The sequence below is a fragment of the Panulirus ornatus genome, chromosome 53, assembly GCF_036320965.1.
Source record: "Panulirus ornatus isolate Po-2019 chromosome 53, ASM3632096v1, whole genome shotgun sequence".
NCBI classification, from domain to species: Eukaryota; Metazoa; Arthropoda; class Malacostraca; order Decapoda; family Palinuridae; genus Panulirus; species Panulirus ornatus.
The window spans coordinates 14,283,039-14,308,214 of record NC_092276.1 but is presented as its reverse complement, the minus strand read 5'-3'; the positions used below and the strand labels follow the sequence as shown (position 1 = coordinate 14,308,214).

General features: G+C 40.5%; 1 protein-coding gene across 4 annotated transcripts in view; it reads left to right on the top strand.

The window, feature by feature from the left end:
* Positions 1-25,176, top strand: part of LOC139765257 (uncharacterized) — a 951,164-nt gene that overhangs the window by 883,352 nt on the left and 42,636 nt on the right. For all 4 annotated transcript variants that reach the window (XR_011716625.1, XM_071692594.1, XM_071692593.1 and 1 more), the window contains exons 6-8: positions 5,602-5,684; positions 14,139-14,255; positions 14,959-15,054. Coding sequence is in view for 3 of the 4 variants with exons in the window: in XM_071692594.1 (XP_071548695.1) it covers positions 5,602-5,684; positions 14,139-14,255; positions 14,959-15,054 (296 nt within the window). In the remaining variant the exon portion in view is untranslated. The remainder of the gene's footprint in view (positions 1-5,601; positions 5,685-14,138; positions 14,256-14,958; positions 15,055-25,176) is intronic.

The following is a 25,176-nucleotide window of genomic DNA, read 5'->3' as shown; positions in this document are numbered from 1 at the left end:
TGGACTGAACCTGAGCATGTGAAGTGTCTGGGGTAAACTATGGAAAGGTCTGTGGGCCTGGACTGGTAATTGGGAATACCTGGTTTAAAAAGAGAGATATACATAAGTATACATATTTAAGTAGGATTGATGGCCAGAGTGTTATTGGATTACATGTTAAATGATAGACGTTTGAAAAAGAGACTTTTGGATGTTAATGTGGAGAGATGGGTAGCTGGAGGGATAGCTGATCATTATCTTGTGGAGGCGAAGGTAAAGATTTGTAGAGATTTTCAGAAAAGAAGAATGTTGGTTTGAAGAGAGTGGTGAGAGTAAGTGAGCCTGGAAAGGAGACTTGTGTGAGGAAGTACCAGGAGAGATTGAGTGCAGAATGGCAAAAGGTGAAAGCAGATGACGTAAGGGGAGTGGGGAAGGAATGGGACATATTTAGGGAAGCAGTGATGGCTTGCTTAAAAGATGCTTGTGGCATGAGAAAGGTGGGAGGTGGGCTGATAGGAAAGGGTAGTGAGTGGTGGGATGAAGTAAGATTGTTAGTGAAAGAGAAGAGAGAGGAGTTTGGACAATTTTTGCAGAGAAGTAGTGCAAATGACTGGGAGAGGTAGAAAAGAAAGCAGCAGGAGGTCAAGAGAAAGGTGCAAGAGGTGATAAAGAGGGCAATAAGAGTTTGGATGAGAGAGTATCGTTAAATTTCAAAGAGAATGAAAAATGTTTTGGAAGAAGGTAGATAAAGTGCGTAAGACAAGAGAACAAATAGGAATATTGATGAAGGAGGCTAATGGGGAGTTAATAACAAGTAGTGGTGAAGCGAGGTGACAGAAGGAGTATTTTCAAGGTTTGTTGAATGTGTTTGATGATAGAGAAGCAGATATAGGGTGTTTTGGTCGAGGTGGTGTGCGAAGTGAGAAGGTCAGGGAGAATGGTTTAGTAAACAGAGAAGAGGTAGTGAAAGCTTTACAGAAGATGAAATCTGGCAAGGCGGTAGGTTTGGATGGTATTGCAGTGGAATTTATTAAAAAAGGGGGTGACTGTGTTGTTGATTGGTTGGTAAAGATATTCAGTGAATGTATGGTTCAGGGTGAAGTACTTGAGGATTGGCGGAATGCATGCATAGAGCCATTGTACAAATGCAAAGGGGATAAGGGTAAGTGTTCAAATTACAGAGGTATACGTTTGTTGAGTATTCCTGGGAAATTATATGGGAGGGTATTGATTGAGAGGGTAAAGGCATGTCCCGAGCATCAGATTGGGAAAGAGCAGAGTGGTTTCAGAAGTGGTAGAGGATGTATGGATCAGATGTTTGCTTTGAAGAATGTGTGTGAAAAGTACTTTGAAAAACAGATGGATTTATGGATCTAGAGGACATATGATAGAGTTGATAGAGATGCTTTGTGGAAGGTTTTGATAGTATATGGTGTGAGAGGTGAGTTGTTAGAAGCAGTGAAAAGTTTTTACAAAGGATTTAAGGCATGTGTTTGAGTTGGAATAAAGGAGAGTGATTGGCTCCTAGTGAATGTCACTCTGCAGCAGCGGTGTGTAATGTCCCCATGGTTGTTTAATTTCTTTATGGATGGAGTGGTTAGGGAGGTAAGTGCAAGAGTTTTGGAGAGAGGGGCAAGTATGCAGTCTGTTGTGGATAAGAAGGCCTTGGAAGTGAATCAGTTGTTACTCGCCGATGATACAGCTCTAGTGGGTGATTCGGGTGAGAAACAGCAGAGGTTGGTGACTGAGTTTGGAAAAGTGTGAAAGGAGATAGATGAGAGTAAATGTGAAAAAGAGCAAGGTTCAGCAGGGTTGAGGGACAAGTTGATTGGGATGTAAGTTTGAATGGAGAAGAATTGGAGGAAGTGAAGTGTTTTAGATACCTGGGAGTGGACTTAGCAGCAGATGGAACCATGGAAGTGGAAATGAATCACAGGGTGGGGGAGGGGACAAAGGTTCTGGGAGTGATGAAGAATGTGTGGAAGGAGGGAATGTGATCTTGGGTAGCAAAAATGTGATGAAGAATGTGTGGAAGGAGAGAATGTTATCTTGGATAGCAAAAATGGGTATGTTTGAAGGAATAGTAGTTCCAACAATGTTATATAGTTGCAAGGCATGGTCTGTAGATAGGGTTGTACTGGGGAGGTTGGTTGTGTTGAAAATGAACGTTTGAGGACAATATGCGGTGTGAGGTGGTTTGATCGAGTAAATAATGAAAGGGTAAGGGAGATGTTTGGAAATAAAAAGTGTGGTTGAGAGAGCAAAAGAGGGTGTTTGGAACTAGTTTGGACGTATGGAGAGAATGAGTGAGGAAAGATTGACAAAGAGGATACATGTTTCAGAGGTAGAGGGAATGAGAAGTAGGGGACCAAATTGGAGGTGGAAGGATGGAGTGAAAAGATTTTGAGCTATCCGGGGCCTTAAAATACAAGAGGGTGAAAGGCATGCAAGGAATAGAGTGAATTGGAACGATGTGGTATAATAGGGTTGATGTGCTGTCAATGGACTGATCCATGGCTTGTGAAGTGTCTGGGTTAAACGTTTACATGGAAAGGTCTGTAGGGCCTGGATGTGTAAAGGGAGTTGTGGCTTTGGTGCATTACACATGACAGCTAGAGACTCAGTGTAAACGAATGTAGCCTTTTTATCTTTTCTTGGCGCTACCTCGCTGGGGGTAGGGGAATGCTGTTTCCTGTGCGGTGGGATGGTGACGGAAATGGATGAAGGCAGCAAGTACGAATATGTACATGTGTATTTATGTATATGTCTGTGTATGTATATGTATGCATCTGTGCGAGGTAGCGCTAGGAAAAGACAAAAAAAGGCCACATTCATTCACACTCAGTCTCTTGCTGTCATGTGTAATGCAACGAAACCACAGCTCCCTTTCCACATCCAGGCCCCACAAAACTTTCCATGGTTTACCCCAGATGCTTCACAAGCCCTGGTTCAATCCATTGACAGCATGTCAACCCTGGTATACCACATTGTTCCAATTCACTCTATTCCTTGTGATCGCTAAAGATTTTTTTCATTCCATCCTTCCACCTTCAATTTAGTCTCCCACTTCTCATTCCCTCTACCTCTGACTCATGTATCCTCTTTGTCAATCTTTCGTCACCCATTCTGTCCATGTGACCAAACCATTTCAAGACACCCTCTTCTGCTTTCTCAACCACACTCTTTTTATTACCACACATCTCTGATACCCTTTCATTGCTTGCTCGATCAAACCACCTCATACCACATATTGTCCTTAAACATTTCATCCCCCCCCTCCCCCACTTCCTCCTCCTACTCCTCTGCACAACCCTATCTATAGCCCATGCCTCACAACCATATAATATGGTTGGAACTACTATTCCTTCAAACATACCCATTCTTGCTTTCCAAGATAATGGTGTCGCCTTCCACACATTCTTCAGCGCTCCCAAAATGTGTGGAAGGCTAGAACATTATCTTGGAGCAAGAATATATATACATTTCATTCCAACACATCCACCCTCCTCCATACAACCCAATATATAGCCCATGCCTCACAACCATATGATATCGTTGGAACTAATTTTCCTTCAAACATACCCATTTTTGCTCTTCGAGATAACATTCTGGCCTTCCACACATTCTTGATCACTCCCAGGACCTTCACCCCTCCCCACCCTGTGCGTGTATGTGTATAATTTCCTTAATGACTAAAAATTTTGATATATGCAGTATTTTAGAATGATTTTGTTTGATTATATTTGTGAGATGTTCTATCACTATAAAGAATCTATTTCACAGTTTCATTGAGGCTTTTACTCTTATAAGAATCTTCTTTTCTCTCCAGTTCAAATAATGAAAAAAATCCTTATCGTATTTTTACCAAACTGCTTATTTACATATGAAAAAAGTAAATAGAAATAGAAATAAAAAAATATGTAGAACATGTTCAGAAGGATTTCCTTTTACACGTAGAATGAAATGGGTTTTGAAAAATATGATATATTGCTGCATACCTGGTGCACTTCAACATTGTACAATCTGTGCTGAGCTGTAATTCTTACTGGCTGCCCACACACTAACTATGTTATATCTATATTATTTCACTTCCTCCACCCTTGAATATCATTTATATATTGAAATGAAAAATTATCCTCTGTACTGCCATGCTGCTTCAACTTCTTGGCCAAGTATCCACCCAATTTGGTTGTGTAATCTAGAGATGTCAGCTTCCACGTCCTCTTTGTGTGTTCCATTCATCCACCACTTTTGTACTGTAAAAGTGCATCTTTGCATCTTTTTAACAAAGTTCTTGTTTAATTTCATGTGATGTCCTCTGGCGTCCTATCCCTATATCTTTAAAAGAACTACTTATTGTCTCATCATCAATCTGGTTTTAAAAACTTAGAGGTTGTGATCTGGTCACCCCTCACTCTAATGTCTTCCATGTTGTGCAAGCTTGTGTGTGTGATTACCTATTTTTACCATACAGAGGGAGATTTATGCTCATGGGACCCAATCTCTTGAATGACATTACCACTACCAGTAGCAAGCAACTCTTCTTCCACTCTGACTAACACTGCCTCAGGAGAGTGGTGTGTGATTACTATTTGTGTTTTAAGGAGAGTTTTACATGTTGCTCTGCCCTATATCTGTATGCACACGTGCACACTCCCCAGCCTAAGCTAGGTATCCATTTATTGAACAGCCCCAAGGGAAAGATAAACACCTGGGTTGGGTATAGGTCCAACCTCATGCTTGCCCATGCTGACCAGTGTCTTTGTTGTTAGCATCCACTGGGGTGTTTGATGTAATTCTGCTGAGCCAGTGCATTTTCACATGTAATGGGGGAGAGGGCAATTCTCAAAAAGCAACTAGTGAGAAATTCTTTAAATAGTCCTGAAAGATACTGCATATTTGATATACAAGTACTCTGTACACCTGATATATACTGGCATTCACTTTTGTATATGATACTGCAGTCTGCAAACTTTAAGTAGTTATTGATATACACAGAGATTCCAGCTGAATGTGTATCCCTGTAGTGACTTCTAAATTTGAATAACTTGGGGTCAGGCACATGAGCAGAGGGGCAGTTACACCCCCCCCCTCCTTCATCGTAGAAAAAATACACTTCCGTGAATGAGACAGGGGACTCCAAATAACCTGTGGAAAGATAAATTCTTGCAAATCCATGTACTAAGAGATTCCACATGATATATAACCTTTCACATCCTCACCTCACCTAAAAGCTTTCACAACCTTTCCTGAAGCAACAAGGAGCTTTGGATCTAGCTCCCCTGCTACCCTTCAGAGGCTCAGCAACATTACCAACCCAAGTTGGTTTGGGATTATGATGTAAAGAAATTCATAAATGCATGTGGGAGAGTAGTATTTCCTGGAAGCATATACATTAAAACACCACAAAGTGAAACATTGTTTAAGCACACACGCACACACTGGAATGGAGTAGACCTCATTTGCATTCTGAGTGAACTGGATAAAAGAAGTGACTGTACTGAATGACTAAATAGATCTGTGTGTAGTAGTTAGTAAAGAGATGAACAAGGTATTGTGTCCCATATTTATCATATCAGCTTTTAAATGCTCTTGTGTGATGCAGTTATTTTTTCTTTCCAGAATATTTTCTCCAAATTCAAGGGTGTGAAGACCTCAGCCAAAACAACTTTCAAGGCTGAGAAAGTGGCCAAAAATGGAGAGAGGTGAGCTAAGGATTTCATAGTTTTAGTAGATCCTTTCATACAGCTTTCTCATCCCTTTGTTTTAGTAAATGAGGTGACATGTAAGAAGGCATTACTGAGTGTTTATGCAGCCATTTGTAAGTGGTTTAACATAGGTAAATACTTGTTTGTTAATGGAGTGTTGTGTGTAAGTAGATATAAGTAGTAGACATAGATTAATAGCCATTTGTAAATAAAAGTATGTAGATAAGTATTCATTTGTAAATGTAGTGATGTTTATAACATCAAATGTAAATTTTAAGAGATTGTTATCACACGATGAACATTTGTCTGTTAATTATTAAACATCATTTCAGTAGCTTGGAAGGCTAGTCTTCCACCACAGATCAGTCAGGTACCAAGCTTGAATCCTTACATTAGCATTGGAGGCTCATTTTTTCCCATAGCTTTTTGTGGAACAAAGATGTACTTTTATTTCTTCCCAAAAGAAAATTGTCCTTTTTTCTCTTCCCTGACAAAAAGACAAAGGGACATTAGTATGTCTGATTGGTCGAAGGTAAATATATCAGTGGAACTAATGTTCTCCTCCATGAACATTATAAGTTTAATTGTATGTTTTGATAATCGGGAGATAAGTGTGGGAGGTTGGGAAGGCCAAGTTTGTCTGGAGGTGGAATAGGTAGGGGTATCTTTTACAGTCATTGCACATCACCACTGTATAACAAACTGTTCTTCACCTCCCATACAGGTATTATACATCTCCCCATCAGTTATTATGCATACCCCAGTTAATTACAGTGTTATACATGTCCCAGTTTAATTTTGCATTTCCCTTGTGATAAATTTTGTTAATTTCCCCAAGGTGGGCAAAATTGCAAATGTAGAAAGTGTCCAGAGATCTTTTATAACCCATATTAATGTAGTAAAGGAACTAAATTACTGGGAATGACAGAAATCTTTAAGGCTATACTTCCTGGAGCACAGACATAAGATATATTATCATTTATACCTGGAGAATCCTAGAACAGGGGTGTCACACTTATTTGCGATGGCTGGTTGGATTTAATATGATGGTATGCTGTATATGAGCACTTCATTTTTTGGAGTAGTACATCAAAATGAAAAGGGAAGTAGATACAGGAACAGGACTAGAGGCATTAGTGGCTATTGATAGGGTCTGAGTCTGATTTAGATAAGGAAGGACAAGTCCCATGCCCAAGAATGAGCATGAAGCTCTGTCTCTCCCTCTCTCTCTCAAAAAAAAAAAATGCTTGTGCTATGTTATTTGTTTTTGGGCTTTTAACCATTAGGACAGATCGGTTGTCTTAAAATAAAGTTAATCTTAATCACACTTAGGTTAAGATATTTGTGTTTGTGACTATGTTAATAGTAGTTATTGCAAGTGTATCATATACTTTGATTTTTATTTACATTTAATTAAGGTGCACATTAGTAAGTTGAGAATGAAGCCGAGACTTGTTGCTGTTCATTACAGAAAAGAGCTGTTCACAAACGTATGTACTTATGAACATGGAAATAACCCCTTAGGCAATACAGATAACCCTGGGATGATTTGGCCCCACACATTAACAAAATGTGCCAACATCAGCAGTAGATTCCTTGTTCCTCAAGACAGAATAACACAGTAGTTCAGTTATTTCTAGCTGAAGATGTTCTTGTGTATCATTAACACTGACAGAGAATTGGTTCTGAAAAATTTAAAGTTCTTTCTTAAGGTATTTCAAATCAGCAAATCTTTCTTGCAACTCATTCCTTAGCTTGGAAATCTTGCTGTAGTACTTTTTTGTGCTGGTATAAACGTGAATCTCTGGTGTATTTTGCAGGGACTTTAAGGTTGGAAACTATGAAAGATTACTCTGCAAGTTGCCTTTCAAAAATCTGCAGTTTCATTTTAAAGGTGCTAATGCAGTCATAAAATTCTGTTACCAATTTCTTGTGTTCTTGCATCTTTGTGTTAGGTAATTTTAGTGCTCTGTAATATCCCCCATGAAAGCTTGATCTTGAACCCAATCATTGTCTTTTGGCGCACAATTTATTGTATCACTTCAATACAGCTCTAACTTAACCAGTGAATATCTCTGTGATGTGGCAGTCTGTGTGGGTTCTTATTTGCCATCTTTGATATTTTACTACACAACATTTCTCCATATATATAATCATTGCAAACTATGAAATTAAAGGTTTGGGTTCACAACAAGTTTTTCCTTTAATTAATGCTCTCCACTTGTGGTGCTCCATCTGCAGCCAAACACAGCTTGTGCCCAATCAATATACAATTTCTCCATTACCCATTATGTAACTTGTCACTATATTTTACTATACTTTAGAGTATGGTTAGTGTAATGATCCTTTCAGACATTGTAATCTTTGGCAACAGCTACTTGTTGCTTACAAATCAAACATGTTTGTTTTCCACTCAACAAAAAGTCAAGATATTTCAGTTTTCCAATACCACCTGACACACTTCATTAATTGTTCTTTTCCTTGATAACATGTTTATGGACACTGCTTCTGATATTTGTAATGCTTAAACTGCCTAGTGTAACTATGCACAACTGGTACCCAAATGACTGCTTAAGCAATAGCCAGCCACAACAGGGCTGTCTCTTCTAATACTGTGGTTGGCCCATCTCACAACTAATACATTCCATACTTGGTTGCCGTTTCCTGTGTTAGCAAGGTAGCACCAGGAACAGACAAAGAGGCAGCAGTTACTCGCATCCAATATCTAGCTGTTATGAGCAATGCACAGCAACCTCCACAACTGGGCCCACACACCTTTCCATGGTCTACCCTGACTGCTTCACAAGCCCTGGTTCAGTCCATTGACAGCATATCAAACCTTGTATACCACATTGGTCTGATTTACTGTCTTGTGCTTGCGTTTCACCCTCCTGCATGTTCAGGCCCTGATTATTAAAAATCTTTTAAATCCATCCTTTCATCTCCAGTTTGGTTTACCCCTTCCCCTTGATCCCTCCACTTCTAACACATATATCCTCTTTGTTAACCTCTCCTCATTTATTCTTTCCATATGTATAACCATTTCTGCACACCTTCTTCAACTCTCTGAACCACATTCTTATTATTATGACATATCTCTCTTACCCTTTTATTACTTACTTGATCAAACCACCTTACACCACATATTGTTTTCAAAGCTTTCATTTCCAGCACTTCTACCTTCATCAGCACATCCTCATCTAAAGCCCATGCCTCGCATCCATATGACATTGTTGGAACTACTGTACCCTCAAACATACCCATTTTTATCCTCCCAGACAACAAGCTCTCTTTCCACACATTCTTCAGTGCTCCCAGAACCTTCACTTCCTTGCCAACCCTATTGCTCACTTCTGTTGAAATGGTTCCATTCACTGAAATGGTTCCATTCACTGCCTTGTCCACTCCCAGGTATCTAAAGCTCTTCACTTCCTCCAGTTTATATCCATTCAAACTCAGACCCCAACTAACCTGACCCTCAACCCTGCTAAACCTAATAACCTTGCTTTTATTCACATTTATAATCTTCTTTCTCATACTCTTCCAAACTCATTCACCAGCTTCAGCAGTTTCTCACTCAAATCTGCCACCAGTACTGTCATCATCAGCAAACAACTGACTCTTTTCTCAGGCCCTATCATCCCCTATAGAATGCATACTTGTTGCTATCTCCAAGATGCACATTTACCTCCCTCATACCTCATTCATAAACTGTCATTAGTGCTGCATCATCAGCAAACAACAACTGACTCCCTTGCCAAGGCCCCCCAATCCCCTACAGACTCTTGCATTTACCTTTCTAGCCACCCCATCCATAGACTAATTAAACAGCTTTGGAGACATCCCACATCCCTGCTTCAAACCAACCTTCACCTGGAACCAGTCACTCTCCTTTCTTCATATTCGTACCCATTCCTTACACCCTTTATAATAAGTTCTCACTGCTTCTAACAACATTCCACTCACACCATATATCATTAATACCCTTCAAAATGCATCTCTACCAACCCCTATCATATGCTTTCTCCAGATTGAAAAATGCCTCATGCAAATTTTTCTGTTTCTCTTGAGTGTTTTTCACAATTATTCTTTAAAGCAAACACCTGATCCACACATCTACCACATTCAAAACCACAATGCTTCTTCCCAGTCTTATTCTCTATATATGCTTCCAACCTCAAATCACCACTCTCCTTTACAGCTTACCAGGCAAAACAAGCTTATACCTATTTTGTTTGAACTCTCCTTTATCACTCTTGCCTTTGTACAGTGACACTATACATGCATTCCACATGCAATCAACGACACAGTCACCCCCTGTATTAAGAGATTCACTTGCAGTACCATCCACTCTAGTAGTCTTGCCACATTTCACCTTATGCAAGACTTTCACCACCTCTTCTCTCTCCACACAACTACTCTCCATGTCTCCCTTACTTTGCATTTGCATACCACACAGACCCAAACAACCCAACACCCCACATGTCACTCTCATCATCATACACATTCAACAGTCCTTTAAGATACTCACTTCATCACATCAATTCATCATTATGCATTACTATTTCCCTTTTTTTCCCCATACTGATGCTCCCATTTGTTCTCTTGTTTGTTGCACATTATTTACCTCCTTCCAAAACATATTATTTTCCTCCAAAGTTTACTGACACTTCCTCACCCCAACTCTCTTTTGCCATCTTTTGATTCATATCCCCTGTTTTAGCCCAGTTACAGCACATCATTCCTTTTATACCACATTGCTCAAGATTGCTCTATCCCTTGCATGTTTCACACCTCACATGTTCAGGCCTTGAACTTTTAATGTATCTTTCATGCCATCCTTCCACCTCTTACTTTGTTTCCCCATTTTCCTAGTTCCCTCTGTTTATTATATACCTACTTAATCATCCTCTCCATATGTCCAAACCATTTCAGCACAACATACTTCTCTTTCATACATCTCTCTTATCCCATCATTTCTTAGTCAGTCTACCCTCCTTACTCCACATAGTCCTCAAACGTTTCATTTCCAATAGATCCTTCCTTGTCTTTTCATTTTTGCTTAGGGCCCATGTCTTACATCCGTACAAACATGCCAGTCTTTGCCCTTAAAGACATTGACCTCCGTTTCCACAAATTAGTAAATGTGCCTTTGACTTTACTTCCTCACCTTCCCTGTGGTTATCTTTGATTCTCATGGTTTCATTTTCTGCCATATCCATTCCCAGGTATCTAAAACTCTCCACTTTCTGCAATTTCTCTCCCTTCAAACTCACACCCCAAGTTACCTGTCCCTCTTCCATGCTAAACCTAATAATTTTTGTTTTTATTCATATCTAGTTTTATGTTCATATTTACTCTAATGTTTCTCCTTTCACACACACCCCCAGATTCAAGCACCAGCTTCTGCAGTTTCTTACTTACATCTGCCAATAGCACCATCTTATCAGCATCTGACTTTCCACTCAGGCCCATACTGCGGACTGCATGTACGCTCCTTTCTCCAAGACCCTTGCATTCCTCTCTCTCACCCTTCCATCCATAAACAAAGTAAATAGCTACAATGACATCACACATTGTGGATGTAGACCAACTCTCACCCTCCTCTCTTCCTACTTGCACATGTCTTTTTTTGACAAAAACTCTTCACTGCTTGCAGCAGTTTTTCTCCCACAACATATGATTGTAAAACCATCCACAGAGCATCTCTGTATACCCTAGGCCCCCTTTCTGAAGCTTTCTGGGGACTTCTGCAGCTACAAGACTGTGCTGCATTCATTAGCAGGGATGGATTCCCTTGAAACAAGAAGCACTTTGTTGAGTCTACTCTGTTTCATCAACTGACAATACTGCTTTGCTATAGCCGACTTCTTTTGTGGTGTAGCCTCAAGCAGATGGAGTCATTGTAACTCTTATTTATACAGTATATGTATATTACATCCATACATTATATGTACGAGTCAGCACTTCAGTAGTTTTCGAGTTGCACTCCTTTTCTTTCTGCCTCACCCTCGTGGACTGCTGGCATTCTGTCCATGTACATAGTCTCTCCTTGTCACACATTCTTTGTGACTCTAGACTTTCCTGCAGTGAGTGCTATATCTCAGCTATTGCCTTTTGGCAAAGTGGTAGGAGTAATAGGTAGAAATAGTAGGTAAGAATATGTGATAGATAGAAATAGTAGGTAAGAATATTAGAAAGGAACATTAGATAGTAGTTGGTAGGAGCATTAGCTAAGAGCATTAGGTTGAAGTAATGGGTTAGAACATTAGACAGGAACATTAGGTAGAAGAAGTTATAGGAACATTAGGTAGGATCCTCTGAAAATACTTGACTAGAGCTGCCCTCTACCATTGGCCTGTTAAGGGTGAGACTTTTGCCAAGGCCACCCCCTTTAGTGAATTTCCAGAGGGAATGGTCATTAGAGATATAGTTAGATAGATAGGTTTCTCCAGACTCTGGCTTCTTGTGGTTGCACCATGAGAGAAGAGGCACCTCTGGGTAGCTTCTATCATGGTCAATGAATGAAAAGGAGTACAATTTTGTTAGTGATTTAATCATTCCAGTGGAGTATGTCATTTCCCTGCCACTGATTGTAGCACAGCCTTAAAGCTGAGGTAGTCCTGTAAAAGGGGCTTGGGGTTATGAAATTAAGAATTGTACTTTACTATAGTTCCATTATGGACTTTAGGCAATTCCCACACACCCCAGCCTCACCCAATGTTAACCTTCCCTTTCCCCCATACAGCTTAGCTTCATCTTAGCCTCACCTCCCAGCATTCCAGTCTCTTCTCTCCAAACACTCTGGAATGACCTCTCCAGCTCATCTCACCAACCTTGGTTCTGATCCATGAGTCATTAAAAAAAGTTAATCAAGAAGACAGCCCATCAGCAGCCACTGTTTATATCATCGTCACTTTGTGTGTTCAGTGCCTCCAATGTTTGACCATCTTAGGTGATGCAGCTAACCTTGTGGGCAGTCTCACCCCACTGTGGACAGTCAGTCCTCTCTGATAACAAGTCCATGGGAGGGTCCATGGGAATGTATAATGAGTTGATGCCAAACCCATTCTCCTTAAATACAATCCTTATTTCCTGCAGAACATGTTGTAAAAGGATTTTTTCTTTTCGGGGGAGATTAAATTGCCAGTTCTTAAATGAATATTTACTGTGGGAGTTTTGTTTATGCATTTTTTTGTCTGTGTGTGTGTGTGTGTGTGTGTGTGTTCATCGTAATTTTATGTATACATTGTGGTTTACCCATTTTTATGTTTTGTAATTGGGGTTTGTACATCTTCCTCCATCTGTTCATATCAGAATATAAGAGACTGAAAAAATTTTAAATTGGGATTCATGCTTGACTTTATGTACATCAGTGTTCTTAATGCTGATCATACATATACGAAGTTTCTTTAATGTTACTCTTGAGATTACACCTTAAGTTATTCTTTAGTTACAGTGTGTTTATACAGAAGAATACAAAGGAATTCAAATGACAACAGACCATTAAATCCTTTCAAGACTGTTTGTGATAGTGAAAGATAACAGAAACACAAATCAGTGAAGTAAAGGTTAGAAGGTACACAGATAATTCAAAGATAATAACATGCAAATTTAAAGTCATGGACTTGAAGTTAAATCTTTATGATATCTTTTCTTAAATTTTTATAATATCTGTTCTTAGATCACTTTCACCCACTCTAATTGGCAAATCTTTCCTTCTGTTAATAATCTTGTTGAAGGAACTTCACCTCAACGGAGGTAAAATGTTTGCCCACAAGTTTGTATCCGTTACTATGAGTGAAATCAGACAAATCAAGTGTAAAGTAACTTGATAGATCAAGATTATCAAAGCTTCTAATAATCTTGAATACTTATATAAAATCATCTCTTAACCTTTTCTTTTTGAAGCTAAATAGATTGAAGTCTTTTAATCAGCTCTTCCAAGATTTGTTTCTCAGCCCAGGAATCATCTTGGTAGTTCAACACTGCACTGCGCATGGGTGGTATCTTTGATGGAAAGTACAGATGCAAAAAAAGTCATATAAGATTTTTGCCATGGTTTCATTGTATTCATTCTAGTTATCAGTATCGTAATTAATGGACCAGTTGATTGGGTAACAAACTCTTTGCTTCTTACATAAATGTAAAACTCCTTAGGGGTTTCTTTTGCTATTTTCAGCAATATACTCAATATACTCAATATATTCAATTTTTTTTTGTAAAAGCACATGTAGACTCACAAAGGAGCCAAGCAAAATGCATGTCTACCTCTTAATTCAGGTGTAGTACATCCTTCATAAACATACCACACTGCATATAAAAATGTTGCTGCAAATTTATGACCTCAACTCCTTTGTAAAAACAGAGATTTACTTATCAATAATTTATTGATGTGTATTAAAGGATATCCAAACAGTGTCATGTAATATAGTTTATATTTCTTTACAGCACAATCGATAGTAGCGATGGCAGCTTACCCCTGGGTAGGTCTCACTCCCATGATAACATCCAGTCTCCAGCCTACCCAACCGACCGCGATGCACTCTGTTCCCCTCTTCATTACCGGTAAGTTCATACATGCCTCATGCCTTGCCTCATATTTCATGGCTCTGCATCTCAAACTTGCCCCACAGCCTTGTTGTGAATCCTTGACCCATTTCCATACAGAGATCTCCTTACCTTACCCCAGCCTGCTGTCCCACATTTCATTCATATAGGCAAGCTTCATGCTCTCATTCCATGCACCTGCCCAAATGTACGTTCCACATTATATTTAGTTGTTTTTCATACCTTACACCTCTGGCTCATGTTCCTACCTAAGGCACTTGAGAAAAGTGTAAGCTCCAAACCTCAGCACTATGTCCCAACAATCCCATTTCCAGTGTTCCTTCCCCATGCCTCTGGTGTATATATCTGCCTCTGTGTCCTCCCATAAGGTTCCAGCCTGTCACCCTAGTCATAGGCATCTGACCCACCTGAGGTTCCAACTCTACCATATTTATTGTCTCGGCTCCAAGAAGTTGCATGTTCCGAAAACCTCAGGATCTTGCCTGAATTCTTACCAAACACCTTTGCTAGAGCTCATATCAGTTACCTGTTTCAAGTTCTGACTAAAGTAACAGTATTTACAACCTGTAAGAAAAATATGAGGTTTAAGTTGAGAATTAGAATTTTTGTCTCATATTGTTCTGTATTTGACTGTAAAATAAAGGTTTAGAGCTTCATTATATATTGTTTAATTACCAAAGTTTGAGATGACTTTTTCCAGTTCCAGAGGTCATCAGAACCAAGATGAAACAAGGCGAACGGAAAACACCCTCAAAATCTGGATTATGGAAGCCAAGGGCATCCCCAACAAGAAAAAGTAAGGACATAGTAACTGTGTATTGTTGTGCTTAGGTTTTTCAGTATTTGTATTCTCTTGGAAGATGTTAGTTAGTGAGTTGTCATCTAAGAAGCCAGCAGCATGTACAATTCTTACTTTATTTACAAAAATTATTCCTCATTGCATAATACCAAAATGTATGAGTTACCAGAAATGTTTAATGAACATGACTATCCAGTTCTGTTCAAAGAAATTTATGATCCTTGATTATCTATATATGTTAAAAGAAATTAATGGTGCCTCTATCATAGTACTGTATCCCATTAAAGGACTATAAATGCACAATAGTAGCCAGCAGCTTCTTTCATTCTTTTTTTTACGTTTGCTCATTCCTTCATCAGCAAGAACAGACATAGAAGAAGGGCTTGCTTGCTTACATCCTGTCACTAGCATTCATGTGTAATACACTGAAACCACATTCCCCTGTTTACAAAAAGGACCTACATACCTTTCTGTGATATCTCCTGGCTGCTTCATATACCCTGGTTCAGTCCATTGACAGGACATTGCCCCCTTTATACCACATTGCTCCAAATCATACTATCCCATGAGTACCTTTAACCCTCCTGCATGATCTGGCCTTGAGCACCCAAAATCATGTTCGCTCCATCCTTCCATCTCCATTTTGGTCTTCCCCTTGTTTTTGACTCCCCCACTTCTGACACATAAGTCCTCTTCATTAACCTCTCCTAATGCATTTTAAACATTTTATCAAACCCTCCTCATCTTCCTGAACCATAATCTTCACATTTCCATCCCACTCATTACTTACTTAGTCAACCCTACTCCCACCTCGTAATGTCCTCAAACATTTCATGTACATTCTCATTTATAGCCTGTGCTCATAAAGGGTTAAACTGGGGTCGACGTGCTGTCACTGGACTGAACCAGGGCATGTGAAATATCTGGGGTAACCCACGGAAAGGACTTTGGGGCCTGGATGTGGATAGGGAGCTAGAGAATGAATGTAAGCAGATGTGGTCTTTCTTCATATGCTTCCTGGTGCTACCCACTGATGTAGGGGTTGGCAATGCTATGAGGCAAGGAGGTGCCAGGAATGGATAAAGGTGTGTGAAAGAAGAAAACTGAGAGTAAATGTGAATAAGAGCAAGGTCATTACGTACAGTAGGGTTGAGGGACAAATCAGTTGGGAGGTAACTTTGAATGGAGAAAAACTGGAGGAAGTGAAGTGTTTTAGATATCTGGGAGTAGATTTGGCAGTAGATGGAACCATGGAAGCGGAAGTGAATCATAGGGTGGGGGAGGGGGCAAAAGTTCTGGGAGCGTTGAAGAATGTGTGGAAGTCGAGAACATTATCTCAGAAAGCAAAAATGGGTATGTTTGAAGGAATAGTGGTTCCAACGATGTTATATGGTTGCAAGGCATGGACTATAGGTAGAGTTGTATGGAGGAGGGTGGATGTGCTGGAAATGAGATGTTTGAGGACAAAATGTGGTGTGAGGTGGTTTGATCGAGTAAGTAATAATAGGGTAAGAGAGATGTGTGGTAATAAAAAGAGTGTGGTTGAGAGAGCAGAAGAGGGTGTTTTGAAATGGTTTGGTCACAATGAGAGAATGAGTGAGGAAAGATTGACCAAGAGGATATATGTGTCAGAGGTGGAGGGAACGAGGAGAAGTGGGAGATCAAATTGGAGGTGGAAAGATGGAGTGAAAAAGATTTTGAGTGATCGGGGCCTGAACATGCAGGAGGGTGAAAGGCATGAAAGGAATAGAGTGAATTGGAACAGTGTGGTATACCGGGGTCGACTTGCTGTGAATGGATTGAACCAGGGCATGTGAAGCGTCTGGGGTAAACCATGGAAAGTTCTGTGGGGCTGTGGTTTCGGTGCATTATTACATGACAGCTAGAGACAGAGTGTGAACAAATGTGGCCTTGTCTTTTCCTAGCACTACCTCGCGCACCTGTGGGGGGAGGGGGTTGTTATTTCATGTGTGGCGGGGCGGCAATGGGAATGAATAAAGGCAGACTATGAATTATGTACATGTGTATATATGTATATGTCTGTGTGTGTATATATATGTATACGTTGAGATGTATAGGTATGTATATTTGCTTGTGTGGATGTGTATGTATGTACATGCGTATGTGGATGGGTTGGGCCATTCTTTCGTCTGTTTCCTTGCGCTACCTCACTAATGTGTGAGACAGTGACAAAGTAAAATGAAATAAAATTAATATATATATATATATATATATATATATATATATATATATATATATATATATATTTTTTTTTTTTTTTTTTTTTTTTTTTTTTTTTTGCCGCTGTCTCCCGCGTTTGCGAGGTAGCATGCTTTCCGACATGTTTCATGAGCTCCTCTTCGCCAACGGAACTACCTTGGCCCACCAGTGATGCTACTACGTTTGTGAATCAAGAACCATTGCAACACAAACCTCGCCAGGTGGTAGAGTGTCCCGCAGTGTATCGAGACAGACTTCCCCAGAACTTTTTTAAAGGGGAAGTAAATGTTTATAGTTGTGTTACTGGAGTGATAGTTTTCATACATGGTGCTTTGACAAGAAAATAGTGAAATTAGAAAAAATGTAGCTTAGACATTTGAAGCTTATTGATACAGTGGTTAAATTGATGAGAACTACTATTGACGTTTCTGTAAATAAATTAAACATTTCCTTTTTCCATAGCCAGAGGTTGAACCATTATGTGACATTCATTTTTTCATTTCATTTCAAGCTAGAAGTTTCAGTTTTCTAAATTGTTTCTTACATTTTTCATATGTATATATATGTATGTGTGTGTGTGTGTATATGTGCGTGTGTGTGTGTGTATGTGTGTGTATATGTATATATATATGTACATTATCCCTGGGGATAGGGGTGAAAGAATACTTCCCACGCACTCCTCGCGTGTCGTAGAAAGCGACTAGAGGGGACGGGAGCGGGGGGCCAGAAATCCTCCCCTCCTTGTATTTTTTTTAACTTTCTAAAAATGGGAAACAGAAGAAGGAGTCACGCAGGGAGTGCTCATCCTCCTCGAAGGCTCAGATTGGGGTGCCTAAATGTGTGTGGATGTAACCAAGATGTGAAAAAAGGAGAGATAGGTAGTATGTTTGAGGAAAGGAACCTGGATGTTTTGGCTCTGAGTGAAACGAAGCTCAAGGGTAATGGGGAAGAGTGGTTTGGGAATGTTTTGGGAGTAAAGTCAGGGGTTAGTGAGAGGACAAGAGCAAGGGAAGGAGTAGCAGTACTCCTGAAACAGGAGTTGTGGGAGTATGTGATAGAATGTAAGAAAGTAAATTCTCGATTAATATGGGTAAAACTGAAAGTTGATGGAGAGAGATGGGTGATTATTGGTGCATATGCACCTGGGCATGAGAAGAAAGATCATGAGAGGCAAGTGTTTTGGGAGCAGCTGAATGAGTGTGTTAGTGGTTTTGATGCATAAGACCAGGTTATAGTGATGGGTGATTTGAATGCAAGGGTTAGTAATGTGGCAGTTGAGGGAATAATTGGTATACATGGGGTGTTCAGTGTTGTAAATGGAAATGGTGAAGAGCTTGTAGATTTATGTGCTGAAAAAGGACTGATGATTGGGAATACCTGGTTTAAAAAGGGAGATATACATAAGTATACTTATGTAAGTAGGAGAGATGTCCTGAGAGCGTTATTGGATTACGTGTTAATTGACAGGCGCGCAAAAGAGAGACTTTTGGATGTTAATGTGCTGAGAGGTGCAACTGGAGGGATGTCTGATCATTATCTTGTGGAGGCTAAGGTGAAGATTTGTATGGGTTTTCAGAAAAGAAGAGTGAATGTTGGGGTGAAGAGGGTGGTGAGAGTAAGTGAGCTTGGGAAGGAGACTTGTGTGAGGAAGTACCAGGAGAGACAGAGTACAGAATGGAAAAAGGTGAGAACAATGGAAGTAAGGGGAGTGGGTGAGGAATGGGATGTATTTAGGGAATCAGTGATGGATTGCGCAAAAGATGCTTGTGGCATGAGAAGAGTGGGAGATGGGTTGATTAGAAAGGGTAGTGAGTGGTGGGATGAAGAAGTAAGAGTATTAGTGAAAGAGAAGAGAGAGGCATTTGGATGATTTTTGCAGGGAAAAAATGCAATTGAGTGGGAGACGTATAAAAGAAAGAGACAGGAGGTCAAGAGAAAGGTGCAAGAGGTGAAAAAAGGGCAAATGAGAGTTGGGGTGAGAGAGTATCATTAAATTTTAGGGAGAATAAAAAGATGTTCTGGAAGGAGGTAAATAAAGTGCGTAAGACAAGGGAGCAAATGGGAACTTCAGTGAAGGGCGCAAATGGAGAGGTGATAACAAGTAGTGGTGATGTGAGAAGGAGATGGAGTGAGTATTTTGAAGGTTTGTTGAATGTGTTTGATGATAGAGTGGCAGATATAGGGTGTTTTGGTCGAGGTGGTGTGCAAAGTGAGAGGGTTAGGGAAAATGATTTGGTAAACAGAGAAGAGGTAGTAAAAGCTTTGCGGAAGATGAAAGCCGGCAAGGCAGCGGGTTTGGATGGTATTGCAGTGGAATTTATTAAAAAAGGGGGTGACTGTATTGTTGACTGGTTGGTAAGGTTATTTAATGTATGTATGACTCATGGTGAGGTGCTTGAGGATTGGCAGAATGCGTGCATAGTGCCATTGTACAAAGGCAAAGGGGATTAGAGTGAGTGCTCAAATTACAGAGGTATAAGTTTGTTGAGTATTCCTGGTAAATTATATGGGAGGGCATTGATTGAGAGGGTGAAGGCATGTACAGAGCATCAGATTGGGGAAGAGCAGTGTGGTTTCAGAAGTGGTAGAGGATGTGTGGATCAGGTGTTTGCTTTGAAGAATGTATGTGAGAAATACTTAGAAAAGCAAATGGATTTGTATGTAGCATTTATGGATCTGGAGAAGCAGTGAAAAGTTTTTATCGAGGATGTAAGGCATGTGTACTTGTAGGAAGAGAGGAAAGTGATTGGTTCTCAGTGAATGTAGGTTTGCGGCAGGGGTGTGTGATGTCTCCATAGTTGTTTAATTTGTTTATGGATGGGGTTGTTAGGGAGGAGAATGCAAGAGTTTTGGAAAGAGGGGCAAGTATGAAGTCTGTTGGGGATGAGAGAGCTTGGGAAGTGAGTCAGTTGCTGTTCGCTGATGATACAGCGCTGGTGGCTGATTCATGTGAGAAACTGCAGAAGCTGCTGACTGAGTTTGGTAAAGTGTGGGAAAGAAGAAAGTTAAGAGTAAATGTGAATAAGAGCAAGGTTATTAGGTACAGTAGGGTTGAGGGTCAAGTCAATTGGGAGGTGAGTTTAAATGGAGAAAAACTGGAGGAAGTGAAATGTTTTAGATATCTGGGAGTGGATCTGGCAGCGGATGGAACCATGGAAGCGGAAGTGGATCATAGGGTGGGGGAGGGGGCGAAAATTCTGGGAGCCTTGAAGAATGTGTGGAAGTCGAGAACATTATCTCGGAAAGCAAAAATGGGTATGTTTGAAGGAATGGTGGTTCCAACAATGTTGTATGGTTGCGAGGCGTGGGCTATGGATAGAGTTGTGCGCAGGAGGATGGATGTGCTGGAAATGAGATGTTTGAGGACAATGTGTTGTGTGAGGTGGTTTGATCGAGTAAGTAACGTAAGGGTAAGAGAGATGTGTGGAAATAAAAAGAGCGTGGTTGAGAGAGGAGAAGAGGGTGTTTTGAAATGGTTTGGGCCCATGGAGAGAATGAGTGAGGAAAGATTGACCAAGAGGATATATGTGTCGGAGGTGGAGGGAACGAGGAGAAGAGGGAGACCAAATTGGAGGTGGAAAGATGGAGTGAAAAAGATTTTGTGTGATCGGGGCCTGAACATGCAGGAGGGTGAAAGGAGGGCAAGAAATAGAGTGAATTGGAGCGATGTGGTATACCGGGGTTGACGTGCTGTCATTTGATTGAATCAAGGCATGTGAAGCGTCTGGGGTAAACCATGGAAAGCTGTGTAGGTATGTATATTTGCGTGTGTGGACGTATGTATATACATGTGTATGGGGTGGGTTAGGCCATTTCTTTCGTCTGTTTCCTTGCGCTACCTCGCAAACGCGGGAGACAGCGACAAAGCAAAAAAAAAAAAAAAAAAAATACATATATATATATATATATATATATATATATATATATATATATATATATATATATATATCTATCCCTGGGGATAGGGGAGAAAGAATACTTCCCACGTATTCCCTGCGTGTCGTAGAAGGCGACTAAAAGGGAAGGGAGCGGGGGGCTGGAAATCCTCCCCTCTCGTTTTTCTTTTTTTCTTTTTTTTTTTCCAAAAGAAGGAAGAGAGAAGGGGGTCAGGTGAGGATATTCCCTCAAAGGCCCAGTCCTCTGTTCTTAACGCTACCTCGCTAATGCGGGAAATGGCGAATAGTTTGAAAAAAAAAAAAAAATAAATATATATATATATATATATATATATATATATATATATATATATATATATATATATATATATATGTATATATATATATGCCTTTGTACAATGGCACTATGCATGCATTCCGCCAATCCTCAGGCACCTCACCATGAGTCATACATACATTAAATAACCTTACCAACCAGTCAACAATACAGTCACCCCCTTTTTTAATAAATTCCACTGCAATACCATCCAAACCTGCTGCCTTGCCGGCTTTCATCTTCCGCAAAGCTTTTACTACCTCTTCTCTGTTTACCAAATCATTTTCCCTAACCCTCTCACTTTGCACACCACCTCGACCAAAACACCCTATATCTGCCACTCTATCATCAAACACATTCAACAAACCTTCAAAATACTCACTCCATCTCCTTCTCACATCACCACTACTTGTTATCACCTCCCCATTTGCACCCTTCACTGAAGTTCCCATTTGCTCCCTTGTCTTATGCACTTTATTTACCTCCTTCCAGAACATCTTTTTATTCTCCCTAAAATTTAATGATACTCTCTCACCCCAACTCTCATTTGCCCTTTTTTTCACCTCTTGCACCTTTCTCTTGACCTCCTGTCTCTTTCTTTTATACATCTCCCACTCAATTGCATTTTTTCCCTGCAAAAATCGTCCAAATGCCTCTCTCTTCTCATTCACTAATACTCTTACTTCTTCATCCCACCACTCACTACCCTTTCTAATCAACCCACCTCCCACTCTTCTCATGCCACAAGCATCTTTTGCGCAATCCATCACTGATTCCCTAAATACATCCCATTCCTCCCCCACTCCCCTTACTTCCATTGTTCTCACCTTTTTCCATTCTGTACTCAGTCTCTCCTGGTACTTCCTCACACAAGTCTCCTTCCCAAGCTCACTTACTCTCACCACCCTCTTCTCCCCAACATTCACTCTTCTTTTCTGAAAACCCATACAAATCTTCACCTTATCCTCCACCAAATAATGATCAGACATCCCTCCAGTTGCACCTCTCAGCACATTAACATCAAATTACAGAGGTATAAGTTTGTTGAGTATTCCTGGTAAATTATATGGGAGGGTACTGATTGAGAGGGTGAAGGCATGTACAGAGCATCAGATTGGGGAAGAGCAGTGTGGTTTCAGAAGTGGTAGAGGATATGTGGATCAGGTGTTTGCTTTGAAGAATGTATGTGAGAAATACTTAGAAAAGCAAATGGATTTGTATGTAGCATTTATGAATCTGGAGAAGGCATATGATAGAGTTGATAGAGATGCTCTGTGGAAGGTATTAAGAATATATGGTGTGGGGTTGTTAGGGAGGTAAATGCAAGAGTTTTGGAAAGAGGGGCAAGTATGAAGTCTGTTGGGGATGAGAGAGCTTGGGAAGTGAGTCAGTTGCTGTTCGCTGATGATACAGTGCTGGTGGCTGATTCATGTGAGAAACTGCAGAAGCTGCTGACTGAGTTTGGTAAAGTGTGTGAAAGAAGAAAGTTAAGAGTAAATGTGAATAAGAGCAAGGTTATTAGGTACAGTAGGGTTGAGGGTCAAGTCAATTGGGAGGTGAGTTTAAATGGAGAAAAACTGGAGGAAGTGAAGTGTTTTAGATATCTGGGAGTGGATCTGGCAGCGGATGGAACCATGGAAGCGGAAGTGGATCATAGGGTGGGGGAGGGGGCGAAAATTCTGGGAGCCTTGAAGAATGTGTGGAAGTCGAGAACATTATCTCGGAAAGCAAAAATGGGTATGTTTGAAGGAATAGTGGTTCCAACAATGTTGTATGGTTGCGAGGCGTGGGCTATGGATAGGGTAGTGTGCAGGAGGGTTGATGTGCTGGAAATGAGATGTTTGAGGACAATGTGTTGTGTGAGGTGGTTTGATCGAGTAAGTAATGTAAGGGTAAGAGATATGTGTGGAAATAAAAAGAATGTGGTTGAGAGAGCAGAAGAGGGTGTTTTGAAATGGTTTGGGCACATGGAGAGAATGAGTGAGGAATGATTGACCAAGAGGATATATGTGTTGGAGGTGGAGGGAACAAGGAGAAGAGGGAGACCAAATTGGAGGTGGAAAGATGGAGTGAAAAAGATTTTGTGTGATCGGGGCCTGAACATGCAGGAGGGTTAAAGGAGGGCAAGGAATAGAGTGAATTGGAGCGATGTGGTATACCGGGGTTGACGTGCTGTCAGTGGATTGAATCAAGGCATGTGAAGCGTCTGGGGTAAACCATGGAAAACTATGTAGGTATGTAAGTTGCATGTGTGGACGTATGTATATACATGTGTATGGGGGTGGGTTGGGCCATTTCTTTCGTCTGTTTCCTTGCGCTACCTCGCAAACGCGGGAGACAGCAAAAAAAAAATATATATATATATATATATATATATATATATATATATATATATATATATATATAAATTATTTATATTGACATAAATATATATATTTTTTTTCTTTTTTTTTTTTGCTTTGTCGCTGTCTCCTGCGTTTGCGAGGTAGCGCAAGGAAACAGACGAAAGAAATGGCCCAACCCACCCCCATACACATGTATATACATATGTCCACACACGCAAATATACATACCTACACAGCTTTCCATGGTTTACCCCAGACGTTTCACATGCCCTGATTCAATCCACTGACAGCACGTCAACCCCGGTATACCACATCGATCCAATTCACTCTATTCCTTGCCCTCCTTTCACCTTCCTGCATGTTCAGGCCCCGATCACACAAAATCTTTTTCACTCCGTCTTTCCACCTCCAATTTGGTCTCCCACTTCTCCTCGTTCCCTCCACCTCCGACACATATATCCTCTTGGTCAATCTTTCATCACTGATTCTCTCCATGTGCCCAAACCATTTCAAAACACCCTCTTCTGCTCTCTCAACCACGCTCTTTTTATTTCCACACATCTCTCTTACCCTTACTTTACTTACTCGATCAAACCTCCTCACACCACACATTGTCCTTAAACATCTCATTTCCAGCACATCCACCCTCCTGCACACTACCCTATCCATAGCCCACGCCTCGCAACCATACAACATTGTTGGAACCACTATTCCTTCAAACATACCCATTTTTGCTTTCCGAGATAATGTTCTCGACTTCCACACATTCTTCAAGGCTCCCAGGATTTTCGCCCCCTCCCCCACCCTATGATCCACTTCCGCTTCCATGGTTCCATCCGCTGCCAGATCCACTCCCAGATATCTAAAACACTTTACTTCCTCCAGTTTTTCTCCATTCAAACTTACCTCCCAATTGACTTGACCCTCAACCCTACTGTACCTAATAACCTTGCCCTTATTCACATTTACTCTTAACTTTCTTCTTTCACACACTTTACCAAACTCAGTCACTAGCTTCTGCAGTTTCTCACATGAATCAGCCACCAGCGCTGTATCATCAGCGAACAACAACTGACTCACTTTCCAAGCTCTCTCATCCACAACAGACTTCATACTTGCCCCTCTTTCCAAAACTTGCATTCACCTCCCTAACAACCCCATCCATAAACAAATTAAACAACCATGGAGACATCACACACCCCTGCCGCAAACCTACATTCACTGAGAACCAATCACTTTCCTCTCTTCCTACACGTACACATGCCTTACATCCTCGATAAAAACTTTTCACTGCTTCTAACAACTTGCTTCCCACACCATATATTCTTAATACCTTCCACAG